This window comes from Camelus dromedarius, chromosome 5, assembly GCF_036321535.1.
Source record: "Camelus dromedarius isolate mCamDro1 chromosome 5, mCamDro1.pat, whole genome shotgun sequence".
Lineage (NCBI taxonomy): Eukaryota > Metazoa > Chordata > Mammalia > Artiodactyla > Camelidae > Camelus > Camelus dromedarius.
Window position 1 is genome coordinate 29201208 of NC_087440.1, and position 16382 is coordinate 29217589.

General features: G+C 35.3%; 2 protein-coding genes across 2 annotated transcripts; both read right to left on the bottom strand.

Moving 5' to 3' along the window:
* Nucleotides 1–5720: 5720 nt before the first annotated feature.
* On the bottom strand, nt 5721–6665 carry LOC105090010 (olfactory receptor 4F21-like). The gene has a single exon (XM_031452772.2). The coding sequence runs from the start codon at nt 6654–6656 to the stop codon at nt 5721–5723; it is 936 nt and encodes a 311-aa protein (XP_031308632.1). The 5' UTR covers nt 6657–6665.
* An 8509-nt stretch (nt 6666–15174) lies between these two features.
* On the bottom strand, nt 15175–16134 carry LOC105089961 (olfactory receptor 4K15). The gene has a single exon (XM_010981144.3). It carries the CDS (start codon nt 16129–16131, stop codon nt 15220–15222), a length of 912 nt encoding a protein of 303 aa, XP_010979446.2. The 5' UTR covers nt 16132–16134; the 3' UTR covers nt 15175–15219.
* Between the last annotated feature and the right edge of the window lie 248 nt (nt 16135–16382).

Here is a 16382-nt window from a genome sequence, read left to right on the forward strand (position 1 = left end):
TGAGAAATGGCATCTAAATGTAGATTTAATTTCTTATTGTGAAATTAGGCATTCCCCCCTACTTTTAAAGACTGTTTGCCTTTCTTTTTGTTTAAAGTGCCTGCTACCATTTTTTTTATTTGTTTTTTGGTACATTTTCCTATTGGGTTTTACTTTTATTTTCTCAATTTCTTTTTCTCAGAACAAGTAAGACTTTTTTTAATAAATGAAAATCAACATGTGGGTTATGTCCTTGTGACTATCATCTCACCAGTAAATTTAATTATTTTATTTTGTTATTTTTGGTAAGAACATCACATCACATAACATCATATCACATAAACTATGTACATACATATTATTTTAATAATCATGTTTCTTGCCCTTTTGCAGGTGAGAAACTTGATTTTGCCAAGTCTTAAGTTTGAAAGTACTAGAACTGGAATATAAACTGAGGTTTGTCTGACTTCAAAGTTTCCAATATAACTTCCCCACTAAAAATGGCTTCTAGTAGGAATCTGATTTTAAGAAGACTAAGAAAAGTAAAACAGATTTCTAAAATAAGGCATTTTGTTCTATAAGGAGGTAACTAAGACATAAACAAATGTAAATAGCCTTATTAATATTAGACTGACGCTCTTCTCCATTTAGTACTTTGATCAATGGTAGAACACGTAAAATCCAAAAGGAATTAGGAAAACATCAGGATAAGTTGGAGAGTCTGTGAGAACTGATCTCATCAACCTGAGCATCTGGGAACTTTTAAGATTGTAGAAAGGCAGTGTTTTTTGTTAGCGTGTGGAAATACTGTTAGGAATCCAGAAGTCCCAGGGATTAGTTGGAAGAGAAAACTCATAATCTTTCCTATAAGCACATTAACTAAATAGCACATTCAGAACTGTAATCACCGTAGATAAGTATGGAAAACCTGCTGTAGGGGGGGAGTTAAATCTTAAAATAGGGGAAGGATTGAAAGTGAAAGCTCAAAAATCAGATAGTTTGGGATATACTCACCCTACACAGGTCACCTCTGAAACCCGATCCCTGTCCCTGACTGAGAAGGCTTACTCTAGACTTACCTTTAGTCTGAAATGAAATCCAATTAATTTTTGCCATGGCAAGTGTTGATGGGAGTGCGTCCTCCTCCTTATGGCAAATGTACACTCTAGAGTACACTCTGAGCTTGGAAACTTTCATGTCTGTGTCTTAAGTAAAGCCAAGTATGTGGAAAGACTTTGCCTATCATGCGCCTTGGGGATCCTTAGTTTTCCCCTTTTCCTGTGGAAAAGTTGGACTTTGAGAGCATAATACTATAATGCACCTTTTCAAAGCAAGATTACAGTTAGTTCAGTTAATGACACCTGAAAATGTAGTGGAAGGAAGTTTAACGTGTTTTACATTTTTTGTTTATTAGGAGGCTATAACTTGTCTTCTTCTCTGTAACTACCATGTCATAAGGTAAACTAATGTCAGATCCAGTCCCAGCGGAAGTGGGATGATTTATGTGGGTGGGCGGGTGACAGGCAGCTTGTCCTTGTCATTTAGAAGCTACGCCTGTGACTTAGGAACCTACTTGAACTGCTTCCAGGGACTCAAGAGGAAATTAGTTCTCAGTATTCTCAATGTTACCTTGAGCAGAGTTCTAATGTTAATGGTTTGAGTGTGAACCATATTATAGGCATTCCTCTAGGTGATTGAAAGATAGTAGATAGATGTTTTTTAATTTGCTACTTTATTAGAGAAATAATATATGTATACAGTTATTTAGTAAGATGAAAACAATTAATTAGATGTATTTGGAGCAAATATTGAAGGCCCCCTTTATCTGTCCCCTCCCAATCTCATCCACTTTTGGAGGTAACAACTATTAGTCATGTAGTACATCCTTCTGTTACTATTTCTGTCAATAGCAGTAAGTGTACATTTCAACATATTCCGTTGGAGACAGTTTTTGTTTTTTTTTCTTAAATTTTTTTTGTTTGCAGTTTTGAGTTTAAATAACTTACATGTGAAAGGCTATTATTACTAAATCCCATTTCTTTCTTTTCTCTTGTCCACTACTGTCCCTGCCCCTCTCCTCCTTCATTACTGTCTCATTTTCTCCCTCTCTTGAGTTTTGTTTATCTCTTTCATTTCTAGATCTCAAAACATTCAAATGACTTTATTTGGTTTACCAGCCATTTTGCATCCTGAGGTCTAGAATCCATAACCTTTAAGTTTATGAGAACATAAAGATTCCATGCTTATTCAGTTGCTTTTGTGCTTCAACACACTTTACAGTAATCATAATGGCATATATATCCACTTACTGAGGAAAAATACAGGCAAAAGAGGCTAAATGACTTCCCTAGCTCTTATAGTTATTAAGTGGAAGACCAGTGAGAGTTTTGTAGTTGCACATATATATTTGGGTTACCATTGCACCCAGATACACTGCAGTCTCATTTCACATCAAATCCTCCTGTGGTCCTTTTGCTCAACCGTGCACAATACCTCTGTCTTAGGAAACCACTGGTCTCTTTTCTATCTCTGTAGTTTCCTTCTTTCCAAAATACCTTAAAAATGGAAGCATACAGTTTTTTTGCTTTTTGCATCTGGCTTTTCTCACTCTGCACTTGAGATTCATCCACTTTGATGCATGTGCTAGTAGTTTCTTTTTATTGGTAAGTAGTGTTCCATTGTATAGATGCACCAAGTCAACTTATGTGCTCTCTGGTTTAGAAACAGTAGAGTTGTTTCCAATTTTTAGTGATTAAGAGTAAAGCTACGTGAGCATTCTTGTACCGGTTTTATGTGTTAAACTTTTTTTTTTTTTCCACTGGAGTATCACAGAGTGGGATTTTGGGGTCACAAGGTTAATTGTTCATATAATAATGCAAATCTTCATAAGAATTATATTCAAAATGATGAAGTGAATGGCCAATATCCATAGAAAAATATATTATATAAGTGTGTTTATCATTAATGTTGCTACTGTTGTTTAAAAGTTTTGTCTAATTTAGTCTATGCTCACCCTCATAGTATGTAAAAATAGTTTTCTGCCTTCAACAGTGCTGCCAGGTGGCAAAGTTTGGAAAATGAGACTGGAATTTAAAAATATCAGAAGTTGAAGTATCTAATTTTCTCTAGTGAGGTCAAAAGGGTATACTGAATATTTTCATAGATCATAGTCTAATCACTCCCAGATGCTTCAGATGAAAGAGATCCTGGGTGCCATGTATTACACCAAAGACCATGCCTGCTTTATATTCCCTCAATTTTTTCCTTTAAAGGTGTTACTAGTATTTTATGTTGATTTACAAATGACAGAGTATTAATAATACTACAAAATTAATTTATATGAATAGTCAGATAAAGGATACTGTAGTAATTAATTTTTAGAAGCACAGGATATTTAAGTTTGGACAAATACACCTTTATGTTCCAAGATTTTATATTTTTATCTTCAAATACTCAAGACAAAACTTTCCATAAAGAGGGGGTAAAATGCGTGGAGGTCAAAGGAAAAATCAGGGGAAGAGAGCCTGAATATGCTTCCTTGCCAAGGCCCCACTCACGTTGCAGGGCCTGATCTTTGTGATGACCCCATGGAATGGGTCTCTCGTTGAAGTGCTATGTCTCAGCATATCCTGCAAGAAGTCACAGAGTTAGGAAGCCTGGGACTGCGCTGCACAGCTAAGTTCTTCTGACTTCTGCTTCCATGGTGCCATTCTGGTTCTGTCAAGTTTTAAAAGCTTAATTCTGTTTCCATGGCAGCTAACTGATTTTCATAGCTTTCTGAGGTTTCCCTCTGTATTGTTCATTCAAGTTCTTCCTGAAGAAACTGTTGGCAAACACTACCATTATTAACTAATTTCCTGTTTGGAAATTTGTGGAAATTAGCATTATATATCTCTGCCTGGGACCATCTACCTATAGAATTGTGCATCAAAAAGTGAGAACAAACCTTACTGAATCTTAACATCTAGGGAGCTCTAGGACTGTACAGAGGCACTGCTTTTGGTAAAGGGAGGTCTTTTGCTCTTAGAGTCCAGAAGTTCCAGGAAGTAGCTGAGAAGAAACTCTTTATGTTTTTAGAAACTTTACAAACTTCCAGGAAATCCCAGTTGGCATATATGGAAAGTTGACATTGAAATACTGAGAAATTTGGCTTAAATGTGAGGGAAGAAGAAAAGGAAGAAGCTGAGATTGTTCTAGAGGATAAGATATATAACATTTGGAAACATCATTGTCTGTGATTGGATTCTTCTTCATGCATAAAACTGATTTAAAATTTTAATTAGGGCCTGAAATACAGTCAGATTGCAGTAAAACAAACAATGCATTTTCTGTTTGGACAAGTGTTTATGGGATAGTGTTATTCTCAGTGTGTTAGGTATTTACTGTGGAGAGTAGCTTCTGGGGTGGGAAACTTTAGAGCTTTGTGTTGTGGGTAGAACAAAGTTTAAACACTGTCCATGTTTTGCTTTGTGGGATCTTTAAGTTTCTGTGTTTCTCAAAATTGAAAGCATTTCTGATAATGTGCTTTTCTCAAATTCAGAGCCAGCCAAAATTTCAAAGTGAATTTAGTTATAACAGTTCGAGAGATGAAAGTAAAGTAGAATTTTAAAATGTTCTTTGGTTCATTTGATTTTTTTTTGTAGGTGTGACAAAATTTTTACTTTGATCTATAGCTGTGGTTTTTGTATTGCAACTAAGATTTCACTTTTTCTTGCAAAAGTCATTTGGCTTTTATGTGTAACAGGTAGGAGCTGATCTCAGAGTCTGGTCATGACTTGCAGAACCATGCCCATGGCTGAATGGTCCACCTTTAACTCTGGTTTCATGGGAATTGTGGAAAGCAGAGAAATATTTTATATCACTGATTCTCTGTGCTCAATTACCAGTTTGGGGTTCATTAGAGTAAAAAAAAAAAGTTTAATTTGCACTTCTCTAAGTAACAAGGCAGTAATGGGAGGCTGCTTTTAAGTTTCCTTTTATTGCCAGCAGCACCAGAAAGTCAATCTCACCTCTTTTCTCTGGTTCCCCAGCATAGATGCACAATATTTGCTGTGGGAAATGCTGGGCATGCCCAGAAGTTAGTGCATCCTCAAATCATGAACAATACTCCAAATACCTTGCCCTTCAATTGGGAGAATTCTAAGTCATAGAATCTATAGAGTCTCCTGAAGGACCACAATAAGCTTGCACTGTTACGTTAACATATAAGGATCCTTCCCTTCCCAGTATCAGTTCTCCATTCCCTTACTGATGCTTCCAAAGATCAGCTTCCAATTAAACTACCTGCAATCACATTTTGTCATTTGGTCTTCTAAGGGAAAGCAACCTAAGTAAGTAAGTAGGTAGAGCTATTTATGTCCTACAAATATACCCATTCAGTGTGATGATTCCTGACATTTCCCAAAGCAAGCTTGTAGCTTATTTCCAATTTTATGGAAAGCTGAGGGGATTTTATTATATGTTTTGTTATTGTCTAAATAGTCACAATTTCAATCTAAAATATTATTTAGTAGATACTGCTGCTGTCTGCTAAAATAGTAAAATAAATAACCTTACATGGTAGAGTCACATTTCCCATGGTGGCAAATTTAATGAATAAATGCTCTACAGAAGCAGTAGAATTTTGTTCATTGAGGTAGATGATACATCCAGTTTTGTCTGTTTTAAATCTAAGATGCCTAAGTGGAGATGTCCAAAAGGCAGATGGATATACAGTTTTCAAGCTCCAAACTCAGATCCAATCAGCAAAATTTGATATAATGTTTTTGTTTGCTCAGTCTTTTTATGGCTGCCTTTATATCTTTGTTCCTTAATGTATATATAATGGGATTTAAGACAGGGGTAATAGCAAAGTCAGCAATGAACAGATATTTGTCAATTGATGATCTGGGGAAAGGCCATACATAGAGAAACATGCATGAAGTGAAAAAAAGAACCACCACAGTGATATGAGCTGACAAAGTGACAAATGCCTTGGATAAATCTCCCAAAGAACGTTTCCAGACAGTGACCAAAATGAAGATATAAGAAAGGATTAGCAGGAAGAAGGTGCTCATGCTCATGAAGCCACTGTTGGCAGCAACAATGAACTCAAACTTGACTCCATCTGTGCACGCAAGTTTTATGATCCTGGGAAAGTCACAATAAAAGCTGTCCACTTTGTTAGGACCACAAAAGGGCAAGTTTATAATGAAAACAAACTGAGACATAGCATGGATCACCCCAGTTACCCAGCCAGTGAGTACAAATGAAACACATATTTTAGGGTTCATGATGTTCAAGTAGTGAAGAGGCTTGCAGATTGCCGTGTACCTGTCAAATGCCATGGCTATGAGTAACACCATCTCCACTCCTCCCATGATGTGGATGAAGCATATTTGTGTCATACAACCTTGGAAAGAGATTATCTTGTATCCATTTAAAAGGTCTGTAATCATCTTGGGCACTGTGGTAGAGGCAACGCCCACATCAATAAAAGACAAGTTGGCAAGCAGGAAGTACATAGGAGAATGTAAATGAGAATCAAAAATTACCAAAAACAAAATGAAGAGATTTCCCAGGATGATCCCCAAATAGATGAAGGAGAATATCAGTGTGAGAAAAACTTTGGTTTCCCAAGAACCAGAGAGTCCCAGCAATACAAACTCAGAAACCACTGAATCATTTGGTCCATCCATTGACTTGGGCAGAAGATCTGATGTTCAGTTCACCTTAGGAGAGAAAGTAATGAAAAGTCAGAATCAGTGCTATAAAAGTAGATTTCCTATTCATCCTGCTAGCTTGTTTTTTGAGGTTGGTTTTTGAAAAAGGAAAATTGAAATTGAAATTGAAAATTGAAAAAGGAAAAAAAGACAATATGGAAACATTATGGTGATCAGAAGAATAATTATATTAAAAACTGAATACTTTGAATGCAGGTAAATGAGGTTATTACTTCCCTTCTTATTTCAGTTTCCTACTTTTTTGTTTTGTTTTGCCTCTCAAGTTTCTAGACATTTCCCCTGACCACTTACCTAGGTGTTCTCCCATGTGAGTTATCTTAGTCATTCTGTCACCTTCACACTAATGTTCTCACACCAAATTGGAAATTCCCTTTAGTGTATTTCTCTTTTCACTGGTCAAATGGAAATCTCCAGGCTGAAACTATTTTGTGTTTCACCTTGCTTCACCTATGTATTTTGTTTTTGTTCTTTTAATATGATTTACCATGTAAGTAAGGTCCTCAGATTGTGATTACTCATAATGTTTGGTTCATGAAACAGCATCATAGTGCATGTACATACCTCTATATTCAATAAAAATATTGAATACGAAGCCTGAATACCTGTTAATAAAAATGTTAATTAAACAAATATTAACAGATGCCAGTTATCAGTGCATCCTCTATGCAAAACTTTGAACTAATCACATTATCTCATTTAAACCTCATAGAATTCGATATAGAAATGCTGTTTTATGAGATTTATTTTATTAATGAAGAAACTGAGTCCTAGATGGACCAAGTGTCAGAACCAGGGCTTTTATCCAGAGCTATAGGCCATCATAATCCATGCTCCTAATCATGGCAGTATGCACTCCAAGGCCAGCATCTTCAGATATACCCTGAATCTGACCCAATGATCCATCATTTACTAAAATTTACTTAAACTTTTTGTTTCCTTTGACTTATTACCATTAGTTCACTTCTTTAAAAAAATTAAATTGCTAATCTTGTGTCCCTTTCTAATTTTTGTTTCTTTCCCTAAGTCTTCATCAGCAACTCTCACTTTTCATTCATTCATCAATGTCAAAACAATTCAGTTTCCAAGATTTCTTGTTTCTAGAAAAACCCCTGGATTATGAATACATCATATAATAATCAATTTTCAGTCATCATTTTCCTTGATCGTACTGTTTATCATGAACTTGCTTCTGTAACTCTTTGCTGTTGGCTTCTTGGCTTTTATATAGCCTGTCTTCTCACTTATTGCCAACAGACATACCATTTGCTCAAGTAGTGGACTGACATCTCTAAATTTTAGGAAAGAATAGCCCTATCCAAGTCTAGAGCATGATGTATGATTTTTCTAAACCAGTTACTATAATCCCATTTTCCTTGGCCATGGTAGTCTAAGATGGCACATGTTGCCTAGAACTGTTCAATGAGATGTAAACAAATGTTGTGTCTGGAGGGCTTTCCTTCCCCAATGAAAAGACAAAACTTCATGTAGAGAAGGTTCTTTTCATGGTCCATTTTTTCCCCTGCATTTAATGCTAATGGGACTAAAGATGCAGCAACTACAGAGTTCTAAATCCCATATATAAATACAAATAACAGTGAGAATTTTGGGAGGACCTAACAACCAAAGGGCATATTGAGTCACTTAACCAGAGTCAGCAATAGTCTCCCTTCAGATTATTCTTATAAAGTGAGAAAAATAAACCCCAACTTGTTTGGTCCACTAAAAACCAGGTTTTCTGTCAATTTGCTGAATGCAGTTAGACCATTTCTACAACAGCCCTCCCATAATTATTCTCCTAACTTTCTGACTTCACTATACCTCTCACTAACTCAGTGATCAGTTCTCTGCTCATTCTTAATTTTTGGTGTGACTCAGAGATTTGTGATAAGTGTTTTTCATTCAATGTCAATTTACTCATTTTAACTAATTCCTGCATTTTGAATTCTGAATCTGTAGCTTCATCCCTGGACTCCAGAGTAATATTTTAAAGCCATACACACAAGTGAAAGCCAAACCTCCATCTTCAAGTTAACATGTTAAAACTGAGTTCATATCTCCAACACCTTAGTAATACTGTTATCGTTCTTCCAGGTGCCCAGTTTAGACACCCATGGGGCACTTGTCTCTGTCCTTTAATTTCCATCTCCAATTGTACAATTTTTATTCTCAAATATTCCTCACTTCAGTTCCTTCCTCATTTCCATTGTCACTTTGTCTTGTTTCTAGTCTTCATATTTTCCTGTCTTGACATTTGAAAAGGCTACTAAATGATCTCTCTGGACCATTTGTCCCCGAGTCCAGTCCATTATATAGAATTTCCAGAGCTATCCATCCAGAGCTCAAATATGATCACATGGATTTTCTACTTAAAGCCTTTGGTGGAACTGTCAAGAGAAAATTCTTGATCCCACAGCATATCACATAAGACCCTGAGAGATGAGTAATATTTTATTTCAGAGAGGGTATTTTTATAAAACTTTTAGGAAATGAATGTATTAGTCAGTGGGTAATTTTCAAAATTGATTTCTATAAAAACTCTTAGTAAAATAGCAAGGATTAAGAATTACTTTGAACATACCGCTTTTAATAGAATTTTTAAACCAACAGTCAACAGCTGATTATAGATGAAACATTAAAATCAAAAGCATGAAGAAGGAAGCCTGCAGCACCATGTTCCATCACATACTACAGACAAGAAGATTAAATAAATAAAACTATTAAAGAAAGTTATCTAAACTACAGTTATTAACAAGTCATACAATTATCCATCTCAAAAACTTAAGACAATTACGTAGAAACTTAAATGTAGCAAAATAATTTTGACAAATATAGTGAAGTGTTAATGATACCTTGGTAAAATATAACAGAGATCTCATTTATAAATGAAACAAATAGGCAATGTATGCTTTTTATTGAAAAACTTCCCTGGAAGATTTGAAACCCTGGTTTAAATGGACGATAAAATCATACTAATTGATAAAAAAGATTCAAAGTGGTAAAAATACCAATTCTCACTAAACTATTCTGAGCAGTAACTGTAGTGCTCAGTTTTAAAGTCCAGTGGAAATCTTCTGGAACATTACAAAGTGAGTCAAACTCTATTTAAAGCCCAGGGAAATTTTGAAAAGGAAACAAAGTGAGAGGGGAGGAAAGAGAATATATACTGTAAAAAACTGGAATATATTATAAGCCTATACTAATTGAACAGTGATCAAATTGAGTAATGTTGAACAGGTAAATTAACAAAACACAGTTAAGAATGAGATACAAATTAGGGAATTTAGTGTATAATGAAGGAGGCATTACAGTTATATAGGATGATGAAGGATTACTCAGTAAATTTGGAGTATTCAGTGGTTGTTAAACATGTAACTCAACATTGGAAACATAAAGTTGTATCTCTATGGATATCTAACAGAAAAGTAAGTTCTAGATGATAGAAGGCTTAAATGTAATAGTAAAATGATAAAATTTTAATAAAATATGTTATAGTTAAGTTTTAAAACTTGAGGTTGAAGAGGTTTTTAAATGTTTCCTACAAATTCAGAAAGAAGTTTCCATTTTTGTGTTTTTTTTTCCCCTCAGCAGAATGAATAAACTTGTTGCTATGGGACTTGGGAAGCAATGTGCCTCATTCTCAGCTGATGGTTATGTGAAGTGGTACAGTCATTCCAGAGGGCAACTGAGTAATAGAGTAAAAAATTATTTTGACTCTGACTCATTAATTGTATGTCTTGGAATGAATTAAAAGGAAATCAGTAGGCAAATATACAAAATGTATAATGCTACTTTACTTTACTTATCAGCATTTCTTATAATACAAACTTCTTTAGAATAAGGGATTAAGTGATTACATTTATACAACACAAATATTTAAAAAGATTAAGTATACGTTAGCATGTAAAGATATTGATAAGTCAAGAAAACATTTGTAGAGAAAAAGATCCTTTTATTTAAGGGTGGTGCAACTGGCATTTTGCATTAGTAAATGTTTAGAATTTGTCCCCAATTTCTACATGTAGTGAGATTTTAAATAAACTTATGTTTGTTTCTTTATCTCCAACTTGTTTGCTGTATTTTTTAGAGGTAATATTTAGCAGTTCCCAGATATCCACATTGGGAAAGGTCATTTCTCACAGACCCTCCAACTTATCCTGATGTTTTCTGTTTTTAGATTTTGCTTGTTTAATCATTTGATCAAAGTGGTAGCAGAAAAACCTCAGTCATTAACATTAATGGGCTTAAGTACAATCCAGTGAAGACAAACAATGAAGGCAGTGTTGTTTTTCAGTATGTGTAACTGCTGTTAGTAATCCAGAAGTCTCAGGGATTAGTTGGGAGAAAACATAAAATTCCTGCAAGTGCATTAACTGCGTAACACATTTAGAACTCGTAAGTTCTATAGGGAAGTGTGAAAAACACTACAGGAAAGACAACTTAGTCTTAAAATAGGGGAGAGGCATTGAAAGTGAAAGTTCAAAAATCAGTTATCTAGGAGGGATAAGGGGTATAGCTCAGTCGGTAGAGCACCTGCTTAGCATGCCCAGCCTGCACGAGGTCCTAGGTTCAATCCCCAGTACCTCCAATAACAAAAGTAATCAGTTATCTGGGAGATACTTACTCTGTAGAGATCACCTCTGACACCAGATTCTTGTCTCCGACTGAGAAGGCTCACTCTAGATTCTACCTGTAGTCCAGTTAATTCTCTGCTGTGACCAGTGCTGGTGGTAGTGCATCTTCTCAGTGTGGCAAATATACACTGTAAAGTGCAGTGTCTGGGCTTTGAAACTTTCCATCTGTGTTTAAATAGAGCCATGTATTTGGAAGGACTTTCGCTATCATTCTCCCCAGGGATCTTTAGCTTCCTAATTTCTCTGAATTGGGGGCATCATGTAATAATGTACCCTTTTCTAAGTTGCAGCAGTTAAATACAACTAAAAAGGTTATTAAATGTAAGAAAAGGAAGTTTAAAATATGTCTGTTCTGTTTATTGGAATTATATAATGTTTTTTTCTTTTGTTCTGTATCTACAATGTCATAAAGTGAATTAAGAAGTTCCAGTTCCAGCAGAAGTGAGATGAGTTATGTAGACGGGTAGGTGACCGTAGCTCGTCACTGGCATGTTGCACCTGTGCTCATGACTTAAGGACTGATATGAACTTCTGCTTCTTGGTACTTCAGAGGAGTATGTCTCAACAGCCTTAGTGCTTCCTTGACACTGAAAATGCACTGTTTGAGTATAAACCATGTTATAGGTGCTTCTTTAAGAGATGAAAAGATAATGCAAGGTTACTTTCAATTCACTGCTTTATTAAATAAATAATACACAGATGCAGTCTAATTTAATAGATTCAAACAATTAATTAGATGTACTTGGAGCAAATATTGAGGGCCCCCTTTATCTTTCCCCTAATCTACCCTTGGAGGTAACAACTATCAATCTCCTAGTGCATCATCCTTCTGTTACTATTCCTGTCAATAGTGGTAAGTGTACATAACATATGCCATTGGAGACAGTTTTTCTTTATCCTTTTTTGTTTTCAGCTTTGTGTTTAAATAAGTTATATGTGAAAGGCTGTTATTACTAGATCCCCATTTCTTTCTTTTCTCTTGGCTGTTACTGTCCCTGCCCCTCTCCTCCCTCCCTCCCTCTTTACTGTCTCATTTTCAGTCTCTCCAAGTTTTGTTTATATTTTAAATTTCTAGATCTCAAAAAATGTAAATGAATTTATTGCTCGACCAGCCATTTTGTGCCCTGAGGTCTGACCATCTGAGTCTGAGAACATAAAAATTCCATGCTTGTTCATTTTCTTGAGTGTTACAACACCCTTTTCAGGCATCATCTTACATAATCATGATGACACTTAGATACATTTACAGAGGAGAAAACAGGCAAAAAGAGGCTAAGTGATCTTCACTAGTCTTTTTTTAAATTTTATTTTTTATTGAAGTGTAGTTGATTTACAATGTTAGCTTCAGGTGTACAGCAAAGCATTCAGTTACACATATACATACATACATATATATTTTTTCAGATTCTTTTCCATTATAGCTTGTAACAAGAAATTCAATATATTTCCCTGTGCCATACAGTAGGTCCTTGTTGTTTATCTGTTTATATATAGTAATATGTATCTGTTAATCCCAAACTCCTAATTTATCCCTCCCCGACCCTTTCCCCTTTGGTAACCACAGTCTGTTTTCTTTGTTTTCTATGTCTGTGAGGCTGTTTCTGGTTTGTAAATAAAATTTGTATCTTTTTTTTCAAGATTCCACATATAGGTGATATCATATGATGTTTGTCTTTCTCTGTCTTTTACTTCACTGAATATGATAATATCTGGGTCCATCCATGTTTCTGCAAATGGCATTATTTCATTCTTTTTTATGGCTGAGTAATATTCCATTATATAAATATACCATGTCTTTTTTTGTATACATAATATATATAATTAACTTTTAATGTATTTTTACTGAACTATAGTCAGCTTACAATGTTGTGTCAATTTCTGGTGTACAGCACAATGCTTCAGTCATATAGGAAAATACATATATTCATTTTCATATTCTTTTTCACCATAAGTTACTAGAAGATACTGAATATAGTTCCCTGTGCTATATAGTATAAACTATTTATCTATTTTATATATATTAGTTAGTATCTGCAAATCTCATACTCCCAGTTTATCCCTTCCCACCCAATTCGTCCCTGGTAACCATAAGTTTGTTTTCTATGTCCGTGAGTCTGGTTCCGTTTTGTAAATAAGTTCATTTGTCTTTTATTTTTTTAAGATTACACATATAAGTGATATCATATGGTATTTTTCTTTCTCTTTCTGGCTGACTTCACATAGAATGACATTCTCCAGCTCTATCCATATTGCTGCAAATGGTATTATTTTATTATTTTTCATGGCTGAGTAAGTGTTCCATTGTATAAATATACCATAGCTTCTTTATCCAGTCATTTGTCAACATTTAGGTTGTTTCTATGTCTTGGCTATTGTAAATAATGCTGCTATAAACACTGGGGTGCATGTATCTTTTTGAATTAAGGTTCCCTCTGGATATATGCCCAGGAGTGGGATTGCTGGATCATATGGTAAGTCTATTTTTAGTTTTTTGAGGAATCTCCATAGTGTTTTCCATAATGGCTGCACCAAACTACATTCCCACCAACAGTATAGGAAGGTCCCCTTTTCTCCACAGCCTCTCCAGCATTTATTGTTTATGGAGTTCTGAATGATGGCCATTTTGACTGGTGTGAGGTGATACCTCATTGTGGTTTGATATGCATTTCTCTGATAATTTGTGATATTGAGCATTTTTTCATGTGCCTTACTGGCCATTTTTATGTCTTCATTGGAGAATTGCTTGTTTAGATCTTTTGCTCATTTTTGGATTGGATTGTTTGTTTTTGTTACTAAGTTATATGAGTTGTTTATATACTCTGGAAATTAAGCCCTTGTTAGTCACATCATTTGCAAATATCTTCCATTCTGTAGGCTGTCATTTTGTTTTGCTTATGGTTTCTTTTGCTGTGCAAAAGCTTGTAAGTTTAATTAGGTCCCATTTATTAATTTTTGCTTTATATAATTTTGAGGCCTGGAGTAGGAAGATTTCTTAAGAAAGTTTTGTTATATGTAGTAATGAATAATTCTCAAACTCTGTATATAATCTAGTTCTTACAGTCTATCTGGATGCCGAAATGAATTAAATGGATAGTTTATCCTAAATTTAAACTTTTTGTCCTATCTTCATAACACTTTCCCCCTGCTTTTACATGGTGTAGATAATGAAATCCCTAACCCATTTTTAAATAAAAAGGGAGGAAGCAAAATCCCTGAAGTTTATTGATACATCCATCTTTGTATTTAATCTATATCTTCTAAAATAAAGATAATTACACTGGTTCACAAATGACTAAAACATGGTATTGAGGGAACAGCACTCTCTCCAGATTACAGCGATAATTCGATGGTGAATACTTAATGATTACCTTTTACAGCTGTCTCTCCAGAAGGTAGCTAGAATGTTAACTAGTTGATAGGTTAATTAAGCAATTTGTAAAAATACAGCCAGCAATATTCAGTGCACTGGCTTTTTGAAAAAAATTTAGAGAAGATCTGTGTGAAATGCTTTGCTAAAAGAAATGCTCAGTAGAACAGAAAATTTCAAAATGTGGTGGTCGGTGTTGAAGTAGCAGTAACAACTATAATAAGTAATATTAACATTTTTACTAATTTAAAGTTATCCTTGAGAACAACCAAAATCATGGTTGTAAAGACTAACCAGATTCCAAAATAGGAAATAATTTTACATTCAATGATCAATAAATGATTGTGAAATATAATGGAATTGACACAAAACTTACATCTGGTGATACACATAATTTTCATATGTGAATTGGGGAGTGCATCCCAAGCCCAAGTAACAGGACAGGTGTGGCTAGTTTAGGGAGCTCACAGTGGACATTCTGATAATGTAAGGTCCTTAAATACCAACAGAAATCCATAGGCTAACATCGCAGTCTCTGGATGGCGTTTTTAATCTCTTTGTTTCTTAACGTGTAAATGGCTGGATTTAGGACCGGTGTGATGACTGCATAAAATACAGCAAGAAACTTGTCCACCCAGGTGATATGGAGTGGCCACAGATAGATGAAGATGCAGGGTCCAAAGAATAACACCACCACTGTGATGTGGGCAGTGCAGGTGGAGAGAGCCTTGGATGCCCCTTCTTTAGAGTGAAGGCGGACAGTAAGCAGGATATAAAAGTAAGAGAGTAGCAACAGAATGAAGCAGATGGTTGCCAGTACCCCACTGTCAGCATTTATCAACATTTCTAGACTATAAGTATCCATACAGGCCAGCCTGATCACCAGTGGAATATCACAGAAAAAGCTATCCAGTTCCCTGCGTCCACAGAAGGGCAGCTTTATAATTAGAGCTAGTTGGCTTATTGAATGCACAAAGCCAGTGATCCATGATGTCATCACTAGCCCAGTGCACTTTTGCCTGTCCATGATGCTGGAGTAATGGAGTGGCTTGCAGATGGCCACATAACGGTCATAGGCCATTGACACAAGCAGTATCATCTCACCCCCTCCAAAGAAATGTCCAAAAAAAATCTGACACATGCAGCCTCCAAAGGAGATGGTCTTATTTTCTTTGAGAAAGTCTGTGATCATTTTTGGGGTGATTACTGAGGAAAGACAGAAGTCAATGAACGAAAGATTGGCTAACAAGAAGTACATAGGGGAGTGAAGATGAAGATCAGCAGTAATTAGGAGCGCAATGAAGATGTTGCCTAAAATGGTGATCAAGTAAAGTGAAGAAAATATCAGCAGGAGGAAGGCCTGGAGCTCCCATGAATTACAAAGTCCAAGAATAATAAATTCAGACACCACAGTCTGGTTTACTTCTTCCATTTAGTTCAGTTTGTTCTGAATTTATCTGAAGAAAAGTCATAAAGATAGATTTTCTGAATGAACAGTATGTTCACTGAGAGGGTTTCTCAGACATTGCTGATGGAAGGGTATACTTCAGCCATTACTCCGGAAAAAAAGCTGGCCTTTTCTTGTAAAGCTCAATATTTACACATTTTATGGTCCAGCAGTTTCCCTCCCACTTACATGCCCAAGATAAACTATTGTGTATGTATATAAGGAAAAATTTATAA